Source organism: Sinocyclocheilus rhinocerous, unplaced genomic scaffold, assembly GCF_001515625.1.
Source record: "Sinocyclocheilus rhinocerous isolate Xijiao unplaced genomic scaffold, SAMN03320098_v1.1 scaffold3131, whole genome shotgun sequence".
In the NCBI taxonomy this organism is placed as follows: domain Eukaryota; kingdom Metazoa; phylum Chordata; class Actinopteri; order Cypriniformes; family Cyprinidae; genus Sinocyclocheilus; species Sinocyclocheilus rhinocerous.
In genome coordinates this window covers 178,784-198,945 of record NW_015651495.1, presented here as the reverse complement: position 1 = coordinate 198,945, position 20,162 = coordinate 178,784, and the positions used below count along the sequence as shown (strand labels likewise).

The 20,162-nt window shown below is 36.5% G+C and overlaps 1 protein-coding gene across 1 annotated transcript in view; it reads left to right on the top strand.

Moving 5' to 3' along the window:
* The window catches only part of LOC107712924 (syndetin-like), a 158,439-nt gene that overhangs the window by 33,224 nt on the left and 105,053 nt on the right, over window positions 1–20,162 (top strand). Inside the window, exons 6-11 of the mRNA XM_016518325.1 lie at window positions 3,488–3,558; window positions 5,750–5,867; window positions 5,990–6,025; window positions 6,536–6,618; window positions 16,702–16,744; window positions 17,703–17,801. Of these exons, the coding sequence (XP_016373811.1) occupies window positions 3,488–3,558; window positions 5,750–5,867; window positions 5,990–6,025; window positions 6,536–6,618; window positions 16,702–16,744; window positions 17,703–17,801 (450 nt within the window). The remainder of the gene's footprint in view (window positions 1–3,487; window positions 3,559–5,749; window positions 5,868–5,989; window positions 6,026–6,535; window positions 6,619–16,701; window positions 16,745–17,702; window positions 17,802–20,162) is intronic.

The window sequence follows — 20,162 nt, the reverse complement described above, 5'->3', positions numbered from 1 at the left end:
ACATAATGCTGAATGATGTTCTTGTTGTGTGGACTAATGTAACTAAATAAATGTAATGTGAAATAAATGTCACTTTATTCGTATTTTTTAAGTGAATTTGTTTTTTCAGTACAAACCAGGGGCGCGGGAAGATGTTTTCGGTTGGGGGTGCTGTGTGTGTCCGTGTTGGGTGAACTACAAGCGCGTCGATATGAACACTCGTTTAAGTGGCATACATACTGGGAAATTTGACTGCATATCACATTTCTTAAATTATCGATAGCCTACTGTTTGCAGTCATAATACAATGCACGGGTGTACGGAGAATAAATTAAGCCTTCAAAGAAAAGTCATTGGGCTGTTGTTTCCATTGTCGTTTACAATAAAATGACCTGCACAGTGAAATTAAAATAAAAATGAAAAGTGCCTACCTTAAATAACCCCGAACGTGGATTTGCGCTCAGCAGAGGAGCGGACGAATTCTTTCATCATGTCTTGAATGTTTACGCTGTCCAAAATGTCTCCGTGAACATGAAGCAATGCCAGATGAGTAAGCATTGGGCATTTAAAAAAATCGGAAATTCGCTTTTGCGCCATTATCTCCTTGTATTAAATTTAATCTTGTTCGCATTCTGTATAGTTCATGTCTGAAACGACGCGCCAGCGTCACGTGTTCATGAGGATTAGGCTAATCATCCCATATAGAAAACATCACAAGTAAAATTAATCATGTTTATAAAGATAAGCGTGGGTTTATTATAGCCCACCTACAATTTACATTTCAGAGATTATTACAAATAAATTATTAAATGATAAAACTGAATACATTTTAAATGAACAAATTTGGCGTTGCATTTGCAACCCTGTGAAAACAGGGGGTGCTGCAGCCCCCCCAGCACCCCTACTTCCCGCGTCCCTGAGCAGTTATTAAAAATGTAAAGTTACAGTTATCATTATAAAGATTATCCTTTTTTTGAAAAGCCCTTTACAGTCTTTACAATGGCATGTGCTAGGTCCTAGATCACATGTGATTTTTAAAACTCACACTTTTCAAAACTTTTTTTGTCAAGTTTGTGTTTTCTGAAAGGTTATTTGGGAAGATGTTTAGTCAGCTGAACAATTGGCATGTTGTTGAAGAACAGTACAATCCAGTGAACACACTGAACTTCCCTCACAGCCTCGTTTTCATTCCTGTCAAAAACATGGTGCTACCCCTGACTAAAAGTGTTCACGTTAGTGAATTTTCATTAGCAAAAATGTCCAGTGTTTATTAATAGTGAAGCGATGAATGAAGCACAGCTCGTGCTGAAGACTTTCAAACCAAGCAGCTTTCTGTTGGTCAATACAGTGAGTTAGCGTGAGCAACTTAAACTCGTTGTGAAATCTGCATGGGAAATCTTTCATCCTCAGGAATTGCTTGGATTCCTATTAAAATAAACAAATAAACAAAATACAAATAAACAAGATAAATTAAGTTGAAATTGCTTGTGTAATTCTGGGAAAACAAAATACTGATTAACTCCTTCCCTGCCATTGACAGAATTTTCCATCAATAACAAGATAACGTTTCCCCGCCATTGAAGGAATTTTCCGGCTTTCCGTGTTTTCACTGGTGTACAGTACACATCTTCTGAAAGAGTATTGAACATCTGGATAAAAAACTAAGAAGCAGCAGAAACAAGTGATTACATATGTAAGCAGATGCATATGTAAAATAACGCGATCATCAAGCATTAAACGGCATATAAATCAAAACTGCCTAATGTTACTGAATGAACTGACGATCCAGGAAGTGGTATAGGACCGTGCAAGCTCTGAATGTGTTGATGGAAGCGGTCTATTCTAGCTGTGTTTTGATCATCGTTCTGAATCTGATCCTGAATCTGATTTTCTCAGCTTTTTGTTCAAAATGTTGCTTTTTTAATGAAACTTACACTCATTCAAGTGTTGATCAAATAAGATTGCATGAAGCTAGAATAAAACTTTTTTTTTTTTTTAAGCGGAAGCTCTGTTCTTTGTTTTGACATATTGCATGTTCAGATATTCATACAACAATATATTCTGGGTGCCATTAAACTTTTGTGAAAATGATCAAAAATGCTGCTGTTGGGGAAAGTTTTCAGGGCATTAATTACTTCCAGAATTGCAGTGATTGACATTGGCAGTTATATGTCTTGGTCAAGGGCATGTTTAGAGTTTTGGGGGCTCTAAGCAAGCGGTCCCTGGGGGGCCCCCTTGGTAGAAATCGCGTTCCGCAGGGGCCCCCCTAAAAATTGCGTGGGGCCTAAACACGCTACTGGTCTTGGTTATATTTAATTCTGTTTGTGAGTGAATTTAATTGTAGAATGTGTTTGGACTAAACACATTTTTGTGTACAGAATGGGATTTAGTTCTCAGAACAGGACAGTGACAACCATGTTTGGCTGCAGTGTGTATGTGGAGGCAGCGAGTCACTCTTGTTTGAGCTCCGAAGCCCACTGGATCCCTTAAGGACCCTATGACTCAGCGGGGCTATGGCTGGGTTCAGCTTCCTGTTCGAGGGCAACTCCAAGGGCACTTCAAAAGCTCTCCGTCTCACAGAGACAGAGATTCTGCTGAATAAATCACACAGATTTATTCTGCAGATGCCTGGCTAAACGACCAGCCTGTGTTTCCTCAGCAAAGACACCCTCACGCCTTCCATGTGTTTGTCAGTAGACAGTAGACTGTATTCTTGTTTGTGCTGTCATCCATTATATGGTACTTTAGTCTGCAGGATGTTCTCCAGGCACCCAACTTAAAGCTCATTGCGGTCTGTTCATCTCCCAGAAGCCTTTCAGGACTCTTCCGGGGTATTTGATAGCCTTCTGATGAATGAACGGTTCTCCTTGTGATGCTTTGCATAAGGAGCCTCTGTTTCTGCAGCTTTCTCTGTGGAATCAGTTTTTTTCCACCTCGTATTCTTTGGCCAAATAATTATCTTTAACGTGACACTGAGATGATGTTTCAGTGCTGAACGCTGGCTCTTTGTTGGCCAGACCTAATGTGCGTCGAATGACTGGGTCACTCAGTGTGAGCTCACCTCAGGCTGTGACAGCTGCGCTCTTCAAAACCGAGAATGCTGTGAAGAGGGGGCCTTGCATGAGAAAAACATTGCAAAAAGCCCTGAACTTCAACTGTCTGTTAGTTCATGTCGGTGTGGGCTAAGGGTGCATGTTCTTTCTCATTGTGCTGCTTTTCTCATTCCTATACTAAAAACCTTGTCACCATTATCATCTCTCTAGCTTCATTGTTCATAACGGGCCTGAAAAATATAGCCTAATAGAAGAGAACATCTCTGGTCTGAACCCATTAAGCATAGAGGTTAGAATCGCAGTTATCTGTGAGAGGTAATTTCCTGCTATATGGAAGGAAGGTCATAGCCATTGTCTCATTTGTCTTGTCTACTTCAAAGGATACCAAAGTAGTGCTTGCCTAATGTTTTGGATAAACTCTGTCATAAAACTTGAAAATCATTGTTGTGTTGTAGGAGCTCGAGAGAGTGACATCTCTGCAGACCAACTTGCAGCTGGCTGCAGTCATCTGCACTAATGCTCGAAGGTCAGAGAGCTTTTGAAAATCAGGTTTAAAGGAATAGTACAGCTAATAAATGAAAGCTGTGTTATCATTTTTCACCCATATGTTGTTCAAAGCTGACTTGTTTTCTTCAGTGGGACAAAAAAAAAAAAGAGAAAATTGACTTAAATGTGGACAAAAGTTTTCATGTTTCAAAAAGAAAACAAGTGCATAAAATTATCAAAAAATGGTCCGAACGACTCGTGCACTATGCTCCAAGGCTTCTGAAGTCGTATGTTAGCTTTGTGTGAGAAACAGACATGCAAGAGATTTACATCAGTCATTTGAGTTTTATCAGCGAGTTGAACTTGTGAGCTAGATCAATCAGAACAAATCCTTCAGACAAGAATGAAATTTATAATTTCTTCATGAATTTAACATCTTCACTTCCCTCATGAACTTTCAAGAATGACAAATGCATGGTCGCAGTGTATGGAAATTGAGAGAAAATTAAGCACAAAATTAAATCTTAAGGAAGTGTCCCACAGCAGGACAATGCAATATTTATGCTAAATGTATTTAATGCTTCTAGAACTCGTTACTAACATTTTTATGTTGTAATATAATATACTAAAATGTTATGTTTACTATAGGTAATAATGTGTATGATATACTATAATACAATTAGTTCTGATTGACAGTTATAACTGATTTCTGATTGACAGAAATATGAAGAACGAAAGAGTAGGCCTGTCGCAATAATCAATATATCGACTTATCGCGCAATATATGTCCATGACCTCAATAATTTTTGGTGACGCAATATATCGCACATTATATTTACTTAAAAATGAATGTCACCATGTTTTGTACATTCCACTTGCGCCTGTGTCTTTTGCAGCTTCTCGTACATAACGTGGTGTAGTCATGAGGTGCTAGTTCAAATGTAAAAAATGCTTCTACAAACAAAGTTTCATCTGCAGATATGCTCTTGTTTAGGGATCTGTCTTTGTGCATACGGACATCTGACTGCTAAGTAGGGATTGTGTTTTTCAGCAATAGTGTGCACCCTTAATTTACAGAGAAAAGAAGGTCAGGGAAAAATCTGTAGACTTCGTAGAATTTATTTTAAGAAACCTATTATGATTTTTTTTTTGTAAAATTGGCTTCTGGTTTCTAGGCCTGTCGCAATAATCAATATAGCGACTTATATATAATATATGTACATGACCTCAATAATTTTTGGTGATGCAATATATCGCCCATTATATTTACTTAATAATTAATGTCACCATGTTTTGTACATTCCACTTGCGCCTGTGTTTTTTGCAGCTTCTCGTACATAACGTTGTGTAGTCATGAGGTGCTAGTTCAAATTTAAAAAATGCTTCTACAAACAAAGTTTCATCTGCAGATATGGTCTTGTTTAGGGATCTGTGCCTTTGTGCATGCGGACATCTGACTGCTGAGTAGTGATTGTGTTTTTCAGCAATAGTGTGCACCCTTAATTTACAGAGAAAAGGTCAGGAAAAAATCTGTAGATGGAAAAATCTCCATACAAGTTATTTGTGCATTTTTCTTTTTTTCTTGCTACTTTGCACTTTTTGTTAAAAAATGTTTATTTACTATTTATTCCGTTTTTTTAAGGTATCTAGTATTTTGATACCTAATTTTCATGATCTAAATATTCTTAAAAATTAAAAGTTTGTTGTCATTTGGAAGTGTGTAGGCCTTCTTGCATTATTATGCTGTTACATTAAAAAATGACAATAATATCGCTTATCGCAATTATTTCTGGGGCAATATATCGCACAACAAAAAGTTGTTATCGTGACAGGCCTACGAAAGAGTTTACTGCTGCCACAGTTTGCTATGGGAGAATACTGTACTGCAGAGATAATGTTGAGGTTTTCTGTGAATAACAGCTTACATTTCTCTTATTTCTCTTATCTTGTGACTTCAGAAGAATTAGAATATGGCACACAAGTTGTATGGACTACTTATAGTAATATGCTAATGTTTTTGTCCTTTTGATGCTTCAATCCCCACACATTGTAATTCTTTGAAAAAGAACATGGAAAACAGTCCTTGTATTTTTGTATTCTTTGAAAGGAAAAGTCAAACAGGTTTAGAACAACACGCAGAAATTAGTAAATGTTTTCATTCTTAGGCCAACTATTGCTTAAAGTTTCGGTGAGCAGTAGAATAGGCACAAATACTTTAATTCTGCTTTCAGGCAGCTTCATGCTGCTAAAGAAGGCTTCACTGAAGCCAGTCTTGGGCTGTTAGCCAATCAGAGACGACGACAGCTGTTGACAGGATTGTTGAAGTCTTTGAGGACCATAAAGACTCTGGTAATCACTTCATCAACATTGTTAATGGCTAAACAGAGAGTTTCTGTCCTCTGTGCATGTTAATTTCCTTCTGCCCAGTTTCACAGACACTCTGTCCTTCTTCTCTTTGCTTTTTTTTGCAGCAAAGAACTGATGTTCGACTGAGTGAAATGCTGGAGGTAAGTTGGCACAGAAATCTGTCCAAATGTGCAGTACACAAAAAATACACCTCATATTTAAAAGATAACTTGCAAACAACTGAACATGTATTAGCTGGACGAAGATGCTTTGGACTGAGATTGTCTCTCACACTCACTAATTGTGGTGTTTAGTCTGTTTATGTCTTCTAAATATGTGATCCTGGACCACAAAACCAGTCTTAAGTCGCTGGGGTATATTAGTAGCAATAGCCAAAAATACATTGTATGGGTCAAAATGATCGATTTTGTAAAGATCATTCAGCTTTCAGATGATGTATAAATCTCAATTTCGAAAAATTGACCCTTATGACTGGTTTTGTGGTCCAGGGTCACATATAAATGTCATATGTAATATGAGATTGTTCTGTCATCATGAGGGTAATGATAGAAATCTAACGTACTCACTAAACTGTTAGCTTAGTTGTTCTAGTTTAGCCCTGTAAAAATGTCGACAGATATTCAGGTAAAATGGAGTGTTTAATTTTACAGGAAGAGGACTATCCAGGCGCCATCCAGCTGTGTTTAGAATGCCAGAAGGCTGCCAGCACTTTCAAACACTACAACTGTATAAGGTGGGTGGAAAACCGCTGACTGGATTGGTGACAGATCCAGATCCTGAAGTTCACTATATGATGATAAATATGATGGAATTTATTTGAATTTCTGAACTGCATTTTTAAATCGTTTTAGTACTCTTTTCACAAACTGATTACATTTGTAACATAGCCATTCATTTAAAACAGTCTCTGTAGGGTTGTATACAGTCCATATCCATACAGGATCATTTTTTGCTGACAGCCATTCAGGTGTTGCTTGCAAAAAAAGTCTTAATAAACAGGTTTATTAATGCTTTGTCCTATATGTTTTTCAAAACATGCAATTTTTTTTCCCAAACAATTTTTTTTTTATAATCCTTGTAATATCGAGCCAGTGTGTTATCAAAATAACAATGAACTTTCCATGAGATTTTGTGCAAATTCTGACAGTATAAAAGAGTCAGCATTGTGAATGATACTGTAAAAGTTGTGAAGCATGTACTTACTGCTCTAATGTATACAGTAATGCCATTTTCTGTTATTGTTGTACTGCATAGCCTACAGATTTAGCCGTCGGAAAAAAAATGTTGTTCATGTTCAATATACTATAACTGAATTTATACTACAGTATAGTCGACCTTTTCAGATTTGCTGAGTTACATTTAATTTGACAGCCACTGCCAAGGTAAGGCCACTGTTTATCACATGGCATACTGTATAATGATGTCTCAGAGTTTATTTGAAACAGCAGTTCCCTGCTCTCTGGCTGCCTCCCTCTGATGCCCACTGCTTTGATGGGTCACATGATTCTATCTTTGACAGGGCGCATGCCCACCTCTTTGATGTCTCTAATGGGCTTCTTGAATGGGCATTATAAAAGACATTACTTAAATAATGTGAAATTACGAGTATGTATAGATGCAAAATCTATTAGGTGCCATGAAAAAACTTTTGTAGTCAGTTATAAACAACAATTGTTGAAAAATCACTTACTTGTGAAAATAGTACCAAAGCATCAATAAACTTTTTGTTTATTATGATTTTTTTGCAAGCCACATCTGAATGGCTGTCAATAGAGAAAGGTACTTTTACAGCAAATTGTAACACCCACTCTTACACTCTTTGAGTTTTTTCTTTCCTCTGACAAAGTCTTTTTCACTTCAACTCTTTGGGAACATAAATTATTGTATGTTCTAAAAATATCAATATAAATTCATAGTCATGCTGTCTCCTAATTACTTTACATAGCTTTTATTACACAAGATGTTCTCATTGTGGCGTACAACAGTCTGCAATCTGTGTTGAAGGATAGTGTTCTTAAGCTGTGAAGATTCATCAGCGAGTATGATGGTGAGGAACAAATGCCCCTGTTTGCTGTCCAGTGATTGATATATCACGACCCACACTAATGGAATGTCTTTATCTCATTAGGATGTGGCTTAACAGACAGAGAGGATGCAGTCAGTGTCGCTCATGTAAAGGATACTAGCAATTGTTCACCAGTCTTTAGCTCTCCCTCTCTTTTTGTGACTGTGCATTGCTGCTCTGTTTAAGCTGGCACAGGAAGGTTTTGCTATCTGATCAGCCTCCAGTCTGCTCTGCATGCATTGATATCCATGCAAGTGCATGGAAACCTGCCCAGTGTGATTTCCTTCTGTTTAAAAGCTCTCTCTTTGAAGGGAGAATGGAATGAAAATTCATTTTTCAAATTGTCTGACCAGCTAATGAGGTACTGAGGTCAGTTTGGATAGTATAGTCCTCTTGGTAGATGCCATAACTACATATCTGGCTGTAAAAATGATCTTTTTGTTTAGAAAAATTATCTTTTTTCATTAGTAGCCATGTATTATGACATTATTTTATTTTATTTATTTAATTTTTCCCACAATGCTATATGGAGGGGAAAATGGAGGTGATATTTTTGTCGCTCATGTAAAGGATACTAGCAATTGTTCACCAGTCTTTAGCTCTCCCTCTCTTTTTGTGACTGTGCATTGCTGCTCTGTTTAAGCTGGCACAGGAAGGTTTTGCTATCTGATCAGCCTCCAGTCTGCTCTGCATGCATTGATATCCATGCAAGTGCATGGAAACCTGCCCAGTGTGATTTCCTTCTGTTTAAAAGCTCTCTCTTTGAAGGGAGAATGGAATGAAAATTCATTTTTCAAATTGTCTGACCAGCTAATGAGGTACTGAGGTCAGTTTGGATAGTATGGTCCTCTTGGTAGATGCCATAACTACATATCTGGCTGTAAAAATGATCTTTTTGTTTTGAAAAATTATCTTTTTTCATTAGTAGCCATGTATTATGACATTATTTTATTTTATTTATTTAATTTTTCCCACAATGCTATATGGAGGGGAAAATGGAGGTGATATTTTATAGCTTTTCTCTTGCATTGTAGCATTTCCTAATAAAGTTAATAAAGGAGAATAGCTCCATTTTATTGACTCGCGAAATGTTTACTCCCATTTAGCCATTGGCAAGTGTTATTTTTGGACCCTGCCCTTGTTTGTGCATTTCAGTTTTTGGATCCAGAAAGCTGCACAGTCACAAAAGCCTGCACTGAAAGAGTTGTGATTTAAAAAAAGGAACCGGTCCCATTTTCCCTGTCGAATCTTAGACTCTGGCCCCTTACATTTATTAGGTGAGATTGGATAAATCGATAGATAGATAGACAGATAGACAGACCACACTCCATAAGGCACTGTCATTTCTGCAGCAGAAGTAATAAGACCTGCAGCAGGAACGTTTGGGAAGCCAGGCTGTCTTGATAAAAGCATAGCTGTGATATATGTGAGCCAGAGACAATATAGAGCTGATTGGCCACTTGCTCTCCCTCCTCATTTACTTGTTTATGTAATGATGCATAATGTGCTCTCATATGTTTGTGCGTTACTCTGATACCCAGTGAATATCAAAGGCATTTTCGGCTTGGCGTACTGGGGTTTTAACACTCTGGCAGTGATGTATTTTTCAGGATGTATCAGCCATGTGTTTTGTCATGTTGTTTTTCCACCTTGCCTTATGCTTTTTTTTTTTTTAGCCAATTAGTCTCCAACAAGCAGTGAGGTAGGTGAAAACGGCTGTCTACGGGAAGTGTGACGTCAGCCTCTGCATTACTCACAAGTCAGGTTGAAAGTTTCTTGAAATTTAGACAGAAGTGTGAGAATGAAGGGCTGTAATTTTCCCCCTAATTTACAAACATCTGCTTAGCATCATGAGCTGGGATGCAGATAGAATTTATAGATGCAGCACTAGTTTTAGATCATTTAAGACAGGGGTCTCCAACCTTTTTTACACCACGGACCGTAGGGATGGGTACCGAAACCCGGTATTTAATCGGTCCCGGGGCTAAATTATGAAAGACCGGAGTATCGATAAGCTCTGACGTTAACGGTTCTGCTATCGGTACTGGAGAAATTAAGAAAACACACATACATTTATTATTGCTATATATACACATTATCTTGCAAATTCTATCTCACCAGAGTCACCAGCTTTTGTCTATGATGCATTTTTGCTATTCGCAATTCAGAAGCGAGATCGCGCTCACGCGGAGGAGCTTCAGCACGCGCAACATGAAAGCCCTGTTTAATTATGATAGAAAACTAAACATTCAAACATCTGCTTACACTTTAGTCCTGTGGCTGTTTTATTATGTCTTAAGTGGAGGAGAACAGTTGGGAGAAAATCCGATGTGTGTCAATATATTGTCTTAAAGTGACAGACTGGCGCTTGCGCCATCAAAATGCAAAGAGAAAATCACTCACAGCTCTTAATCTGAATTACATAGCTTTAATAAGCATTAATCTATCAATACATACACTGAAAACTATGCAGTGTTCATTTACATTTGATTACTTTTAGATTTCTTTTGTATGCTATTACTTACCTGAACAGTAATGTTAGTAGAACTTCATGGAAAAATGACAGCACTGTTTATTTCATTTCATTTGTATATTTTTTTTATTGTATTTGTCAATTTGTTTTACTTTGTTTCATTTTGTTCATGTTCTTACTGTATCTTACCTTATGTATAAAACACAAAAAATGCCTGCACACTGGTGCATTTACAAATTGATGTTTTATATTCATTTCATTAAATATTTATTTTACATTTCAGAATATAAAGTAATGTTAATTCAGCTCTTAATTTGTCATATATATATATATATTTATATGTATGTATACACGCAACTCTGTATTTCCGCGCTGTCTGAAACGCGTCTCTATGCTTGTGCGCGCTTTGATTGTGTGCGAGAACAGTGCGTGAGTAACGAATTGAGCTCTCTTTCGTTTCTTCTTCTTGTGGTTTAAAATTGCTTGTACGTATAAATTGCCAAATTAATCTGCGAATCACGTGCGTGCCGAACGGTTGGGTCTTATCCGTACGTATTACGGATCAACTGCGATCCGTTTAACTCCTAATATGTGACCGATCAGAGCAATCTTTCATTTATTTAGTTAACATGAAATTGTCAAATTTCTACTCCATATCAATCGCATACAATGAAAATACAGAATAATTCGAACAATCATTAACAAATAAATAACAGAGTGTTATATCTATAGGCCTACACATTTTTCCCAGAACGTTCTTGTGACCCGGTAGCAATTCTTCCACGGCCCGGTAGTGGGTCACGACCCGGTGGTTGGGGACCTCTGATTTAAGAGGACGGTTTGAGACCATCGCCTTACCTGTAAGTTTCAAATGGTCCGAGTTTGGTTTGGTCAGTATGGTCCAGTATGGTAGATGGCAAATTATTATTATTTTTTTTTTTCCCCATTTGTTTGTTTTGTGCCCGAAATTGTATGAATCTGATAGTGCTCTTCAGGTCTTTGCTCAGGATTCAACTACAAATCATCATCTCTCCTCTTGAACTTTTGTGCAGGTTATGTCCTTTGACTTTAATAAAGCTGTGTGCATCTGGATTGAGCCACTGCCAGTTGAACCACTAAAACATTCCTTTTGACTGCAAATTCATCCACCTGTTTTACAATTCATCACACTCTTTCAGGAGAGTAGAGTACTATTCAAGAGCCACAACCCTTGTTAATAAAAGTATGTTTGATGGAATCTCACGATTTTATAGTGATAGCACTGTGGTTTGCTCATTTCGATCCCTGCAGGGAAAAGTGATAAGATGTATAATTGGATGCATTGAGATTCTAAGCTGTGCAGGCAGGTATTGATGTCACTGTGGGAGAATGCTGCTTGAATCTGAGCACGGGAGTTTCAGAAGGGACCTACTCCATGTCTGAGTTTAGGGAGTCTACGAAAACCTGTGGTTAATATCACGGAGTGAAATGTCACTTGGTTATTTCCTTACTTTTAAGTAAAACTTTATTTCTTGCCTTTGAGATTGAAATTCTAAGATTTTAATATACTCAGATTTCAGACCTGTGTCTCCTTTTGTGAAATGACCAATTCATATGGGAACCAGGTTTGATGTGGCGTTCAGTGTAGTTATTAATTACCGTATCATTAAGCAGCAACCTTTTTTGCAAAGCCTGGGTCAAGTTCTGATGGTCCGCTTGACATTTTACATGTACAGATATACATTATATTCACCTGTATAATACTAGTTACAGAAGTTCAGAACCAGTCACTTTGTTTGGATGGGAAGTTTCAAGTTCTGATGGTTACAGAATTTGTTCCTACGTCAAATACTTATCTCAAAAGATCAAGAGAAATTTGGTTTCTTGAGATATGACAGCTGTAAAGTCAAAGCAGATGTCCATCAGTTGCTTTCTTGGCATGAACTATGTGCTGTTGCAACATGAAGAAATTGTGATTCACATGTTGCTTCATCTTAAAAACTCCTTCAGTTTACAGAATTTCACAGATAAACCTGTTTTGGATTTTGAGGACATCTTCAAGACTTTTTCAAGCAATTGCTTTTCCTGCAGCTAGTTATGGACGATATATCGATGCTTATTCTACCAGTAATGGATACTTCAGTTGTCTGCTCGCTCAGGTGCAAGAAAGCAGAGTTAATTGGAGAGAGACACGAGCCGCAAAAGTGCCCAGCGGTGTGGTTTTACAGCCTAGCACACTCAACTTTTAAAAACACTTTTAAAAATCCAGCTACATCCTTTAATTTAATCACATCTAACACCCACTGGCCACATGCTATTAGCAAAGGATTTATGTTCCAAAACTGAAATGGGGGGAAAAAAAAGTCTTGGTCTTTCCTCTTTGCGATTTCATGCCTAATGGCATGATAATGATAAGAGATTGTTTGAATGGAAATGTTTTTATGGTGCAATGGATCCTATCGTGAAAGCTCATTAAAATGTGATTTCGCATGGCCTTCCCGAAAGGAAACGGCGAGGTTCAGAGAGGCACAATGGTGACGGAGCTGCGAGTCGGAAGTAATTGATCAGCTCGAAGTGATGCTGGGTTTCCTCTAAGGGCCCTGAAGTAAAAGGGGGACCCACATTGAGTCAGAGCCCACTGTGATGTATTGAGGCAGACTAAAGGACTTCTGCATTCTCCCATCAGCCTTTGCAAGAACTCGTCTAGGACACCAGCACTCAAAATCATTTGTCAAACGGCATCAGCTTTTTCACGAAAAGGTCACATCCTCTCCTGCCATTTTTTTTTTTTTACAACAACATAAATAGAACGCTGCATATTGTAACACCTCCTGTTGTTGCACACCAGCTGGGCGGTGGTATACGTGGGGGTTCCTCATGCCAAGAGTCATGCATTGTGGCAAAATTAGAGCATTTATTGGAACAGTTTTCTGGAACACTTCTTTTTGCATCCAGTGCCTTCAAAGAGAAGGAAAAAGGGAAGGATGAGGAAAAGGAAGAGGCAGTTTAATTAAAGTTTTATGCATTCCGTCTAATCTTTCAAAAACATTGTCCCACAGGGGCCAGGCAATCCCTCATGTCAAGCTGAGTTAGCTTGTGAAATAAAATACAGTTGTTCTTAATTGTCAGATCATGATTATGCGTGGCCACCGGCAAAGTTGCTGCTAGTATCATGTTGCTCCAAGTCTCAGCTGGTTCCTCATAGCAGCCCTATGGCAACCCTCTACATTGCGAGTAAATCACTCGCATATGCGACTAAATCTTACTCTGGGCGACTAAATGATGTCTAATATTAGCCAATTGCTAATAAATTCTCAGATTTTACTCGCCAGTGTGTGAGTTGGAGGCTAAGTATAAGTTTAGCTCAGATATATTTTCACTCGCCGAACACTCTCTGACTGAGCGCTTCAGAGTTTTACACTCCGTCAAGCGATCTGTGCTGTTTTTCAGTTCATCTGAATGGATGTGCAACGCACCTGTATTTAACGTACCGGAAACACTATGAAGCCCCGTTCACACTAGCAGCGACTTTTGATGCATGTCGCCAGGGGCTGGCGATGAGGTTGCTAGTGGGCGTTCTCAATACTGGTTGCCTTGACAGCGAATCAGTTTTCTTGCCGCTAAGTACAAACACTTTGTAGGCAAAAGACTAAATATAATCTAAATTAAATCCGTACATACAAACAAAAATGAATGAGAAACAGAGCCTACTTTCTTCCATTGCGTATGTTTATCTACTTATCAGTCTGGCGAGTAAACTAAAAAATTTACTAGCCAATGGCGATTCAATTGCCAAGGTGTCCGTAGAGGGCTGTATGGGTTGCTTTTTTAGACACTAATGGGATCAGATGTGTCAGATTTTTTTTTTACTCTAATTTTTTTTAAGCTTTAGTATTTTTGCTGGCAGTGCTTTAAATGGATACATTTAGAGATGTTACTGGCCCATTCCATTTAAAGCACTGCTAATACTGCCATCAAAGCAGCACTTGTGTAACAAATCCACTGTATTCAACATTTACTGTCAGATTTAAGGTGCTCTTCTGTGAGCGATATTATTATATAATGCACAAGCTCTTTTTTAGTTTGACATTTTTAACTTAACTGAGTTTTTTGATCATGTAAATGTATTTTTAGGCCCTACAAACATAAACATTTGGTTGCAAATTCTGCTTGTCCACATTCTGAATTTCTTAGATTGGTCATTTCATGAAAAAAGGTTTAAAATGTATAATAAATAAAATCTAATAATTTAAAGTAAATATAAAATATATACAGGTGTATATACAGTAGTCAACATTTAAAGTGGATCAAAAAAGTTTATCAAAGTTGTCCTAAGACAAGAACACACTTTTTAAACAAGACCTTTAGCAAGTATAAATGTTTATTATTTATTTATTTGTTTTTTAAACAAGACCTTTAGCAAGTATAAATGTTTATTATTTATTTATTTGTTTTTTAAACAAGACCTTTAGCAAGTATAAATGTTTATTATTTATTTATTTGTTTTTTAAACAAGACCTTTAGCAAGTATAAATGTTTATTATTTATTTATTTGTTTTTTAAACAAGACCTTTAGCAAGTATAAATGCTTATTATTTATTTATTTGTTTTTTAAACAAGACCTTTAGCAAGTATAAATGCTTATTATTTATTTATTTGTTTTTTAAACAAGACCTTTAGCAAGTATAAATGCTTATTATTTATTTATTTGTTTTTTAAACAAGACCTTTAGCAAGTATAAATGTTTATTATTTATTTATTTGTTTTTTAAACAAGACCTTTAGCAAGTATAAATGTTTATTATTTATTTATTTGTTTTTTAAACAAGACCTTTAGCAAGTATAAATGTTTATTATTTATTTATTTGTTTTTTAAACAAGACCTTTAGCAAGTATAAATGTTTATTATTTATTTATTTGTTTTTTAAACAAGACCTTTAGCAAGTATAAATGCTTATTATTTATTTATTTGTTTTTTAAACAAGACCTTTAGCAAGTATAAATGCTTATTATTTATTTATTTGTTTTTTAAACAAGACCTTTAGCAAGTATAAATGCTTATTATTTATTTATTTGTTTTTTAAACAAGACCTTTAGCAAGTATAAATGTTTATTATTTATTTATTTATTTGTTTTTTAAACAAGACCTTTAGCAAGTATAAATGTTTATTATTTATTTATTTATTTGTTTTTTAAACAAGACCTTTAGCAAGTATAAATGTTTATTATTTATTTATTTAGTGAAATTGTTGGTAGGGCAAGCACAAATCTAAAATACTGTCTCAAATGAGCAAACAGAAAAATTCCTTAAGCCACCTTTTCAGTATCTCAGTATAGGAGTTCTGACCATAAGTGTTGTTTATCGAGAAGATTGAACATTTTGCTTCTAGACCATACATGACAGTCAGACCGGATGTAATGTATTCAAATTAAAACTGAATGTTATGTGAGAATTACCAATATTACACTAAACCGTTAATCCTTAAACACTCTTTCTGTAAAATATGCACTTATGAATAATTATGTTCAAAAGAATCATTTTATTACCATTTATTTGCATTAATTAGCTCTAAAAAAACCTACATGCATTTCTTTCAAACATATTGGCGGTCATTTGTTTTGTGTGGATATATTTATACATTCATTATTCATTCAATTTATCATGGTGATTAAACAGGGTAACGGCTGCTTCATGACCAGTTTGAAAGTTCCACTGTGCGACTACAATTAGGGCCGAAATGTGACAAACGTACATGAATGTTGGAGATAGTGGAAAGGCAGCTTTACTGTTGAGTTCCCCAAGAAAGACATCTGATTGGTGTGTGATTGACGTGACCCTAAAACAGCCTTATTATTCTTGGCTTTCGTAAGACAGACTAGTCATTTTTTTTCCTCCCTCATTCAGAAAATCCACTGACTAGTTTAGCACGCCCCTCTCGACACTAACAACACACATCAGTCTTGTTCCAGCTGCACAAGATAAGCAAGAAGCCACGCTCGGTAAAAATACACCCCTGTTTTTCAAATGTCAGTGCCTGTTTTTTTCCACAGAAATGTCACCGTCTGTGAGGCTGGTTTTGTGTTGTTTAGTGCTCTCTCGCTCCGATGGCCCATTTCTCTGAGAAAGCTAGCTGTTTTTCCTCCCAACATGTTGGTATAATGTTTTTGGTGGTTTGTGTTACTCTGCAAACAGAATACAATGGTTATTCGTGCTTCACAATGAACCAACATTTCTGTTGTTTTGTATTCCTATTCACTGTTCGCCTCCCTTGTCTCTCTTTTTTTTTTTTTCTTCCTCAGTGAGTTGAATTCCAAACTGCAAGACACTCTGGAGCAAATCGAGGTATGTGACTTCTTTTTCGTTTTTGTCCTTAGGCAAAGGACGAGAATCTAGGATGGTGAACAACTTCTTCATCGTATCAGACATTCAATCTCAGATCACCCTATTCCCTTCAGAAACACTCACGCACCCTTGACAGATTTAACAACAGTAGTTGCCCTGATGTAGTTCCTCAACATTATATGAATTAAACAGATCGGAAGGAACACTTGACCATGCGTTTGTATGTCTAACAGTGGCGCTTAGGGTGTCAGTCTGCCAGCGTTTGGTCTCTCAAGCCCAGAGGCAGATGGACTGTGTTTTATTAAATAAATTGCTGTCTTTCAAGACTTGGTAGCTTCGTTCAAGCTTATACTGCCACAAAACACACAGTCCCACACACACACACACACACACACACACAGTTTCCCCAGCAGTGCTGTTTGTGTTATCTGCTATATTATGCAGAGATTTCTGTGTGACAAATGTAATTGGATGGCGTCCAGCCCTGGCATACAACTCCTTTACTCATTAACTTGCTCTTTTTCCCTATTCTTTCATGTTTCTCTTTTAATATCTGTCTCTCACTCTTTCTTTTCCCTTCCTCCCCATCTTTTTATCTCGTTCACTGTCTCATCACATGCTTTAGCGAATAGCACGGCGCCTGTGCCAACAAAGAGCGCTGCTACCAAAATTACAATGATTCACGCCACTTTTCTATTTCTGTAGCAGCGCACGTCCCAACTCATTAAGAATGTGAATGCTTATCTTTGAGCTCAAAATGAAGTTGTGCGTTCAGTATCATCAGTGATTTAAACCATTGATTATTATGGCCCTCATTCATTTGTGGTAATTGTACATTTCAGCACCATAAAACAAGGCTTCTAAGTTCTTTTTGACTGTGTCTGCTTTCCATATGCACTCAAATTATGCCATTGAACTTCCTTTGCTGATCTCGCTGATTTCATGCTCGTCTGTGCAGGAACAGCTAGATGTGGCGCTGTCCAAAACCTGCAAACACTTTGATGTTTCTCACTACACCAAAGTTCAACTGGCATATAAGCTGCTGGGGAAGACACAGGTGAGTCATCGCTGCTTGAGCCGTCACGACCTTGATATTTTGGCTGATGCTGAATTGTCATTCAAATAACTGAGGTTAACCAATTTTTCTGTTTGTTTCTTTCGTGACGTTTGCACACAGCGGACGCTTAATTACACATACACCTTATGAAGAAGTACTTTATTCACATTGAACATTGAATCATACATCAAAAAAATATATGATTTTCTTTTGTGAACAAATATGAGAGTGTATAACATGAATAATAATGTTAACATATTTACAAATATTTAAAATATTTGAGTCTACTTTCTATTAATCTAAAATTGTATTATTTTAAATTTAGTGTATTTTTCTTTTATTCTCAAGTTTATTCAATTTGTATGCATTATTTATTTTTTTATGCAATTTTTTCCACTATGATGGAAAAAGCGAATGCCATTTAACGGTTTGATTATACTTTTTGAGAGCGGCATGGACAACCATAGATGGTGCACACGCACCCCAAAGCACTTCAGAGACGTTTGTACTTTGTTAATTTATTTGAAGTGCTTTTCATGGCATTTCTGTATTCATGTTAAATTGCCATATTTGAATTGCAAGTGCACAACAATCACAGTTATCACAAATATTCGCCGAGATGAAATCTTCGACATAGTCATGGCAGCTTTATCCAGTGTTTCTTGACTCTGTCTCCCTCTCCGTGACACTTTTCTCTCTTTTTTTTTTTTCTCCCCAAAATGGGAAGATGATTCATATCTGACACAGGATTTGCCAGAAGGAAAGTGCACTGTTGTATTCCAATTTTCTTTTCCAGAAGAAAGTAAAGCTGTGATTGAAAGCAGAATCCGGGAAAAATATCTCGTTCGTTTTATTATAAGCCGAGCCCTACCACTTCCGGGGTGCCTTCCCCATCCTCTTATAAAACGATGTTCAGGTAGAAATCTCCCGCTATTGTTGCTATGCCATTGATCTACAGGATTAAATCTACTTTTTTTTTTTTAAGTATTAGACACGCGTGGTTGGTTGCATGTGTTTGTGAGATGACTGGATAAAGGGGAAAAATATAAGAGCAGGACGAACCGTTAGAAAATAAATAAAACATTGTTTAGATGGAGATCTCCAATCATCAGCTCACAGCACTCAAGGTTATAGCTCTGTCAAACACCTGATATTTAAGGTGTGTATTTGTACAACTGTTGATATGATTTTTTTTAAATAATGGTATATGTGGTGTTAGGTCTACACCGATAGGACTAGTTTTCTCAGAGAACTTGTTTACTTTGTGACTTATTTCTCATCTGCATTGAACATGTCTGTGTGTTTCTTGCACAACCTCAAAAAAACTAAATGTATGGAGCAAATCACCTAATGTTTTTCGGCTAACTCGGGTCCTCAGAGAAATCCTGTCTGGATATAAATATCTGGGAATGCAGTCTATTATTTATTTTCACAATGTTTCTCCTCATTTATTTTGACCTTGAAAACTGTAACTAAAGCAAAATTTCTTCTTGTGCTGCCTGGTGCACCTTCAGTATGAATTTAGACCTTTTTGCCAACATTCTGGATAAAATAACAGTTGGTGGTTCAAATATTGCTGGCATTCCATCCGTTATTAAAAAAATAAAAGGTAGTCCGATCATGGACTGCTCAAAACGGCGACTGTAGCTGTACATATATGTATTATAATATTATATATAGTATATATTATAGGATGTAAATACTTATGTATATACCCTGCCTTTCAAAAGTTTGGGGCCAGTTAGAATGTTTTTAAACATTAATAATTTTATCCATTAAGGACACATTAAATTGATCAGAAGTGACTAAAGAGTTCTTAATGTTATTAAAAAAATCTATTTTAAATAAATTTCTATTCATCAAAAATCTTAAAAATTGTATCACAGTTGCAACAAATATATTAAGCAGTATTTTTTTTTAACATTGATAAAAAAAAATGTTTCTTGAGCATCAAATCAGCATATTAGAGTGATTTTTGAAGGATCATGTGATGTAATAGCTACTGAAAATTCAGGTTTGGCATCACAGGAATAAATTACAATGTACATTTTAATTGAATTTTAATTCAAAATTTGTTCATTAAAATATATTAATTGTATAAATGGTTCTATCAAGATATTATTTGTGTAATTAATATAGAGGTCTTTTTTATATTAAAGTCTTGTTTACAGTCAATTCAACAACTCATAGTCATTTGGAAAGCTAATGTTATCCAAGTAGTGTGTTCTGTGTGTGTCTGTGAGCATCTCTTTTTGTGTGTGTTTGTCCATCAGCCTGCCTGTGTATAAGTATGCAAGTATGTGCGTCCTGAGACGTCCCACATCTCATCTGAAAAAGCCTTCCTCGTGTCACTTTGATCAC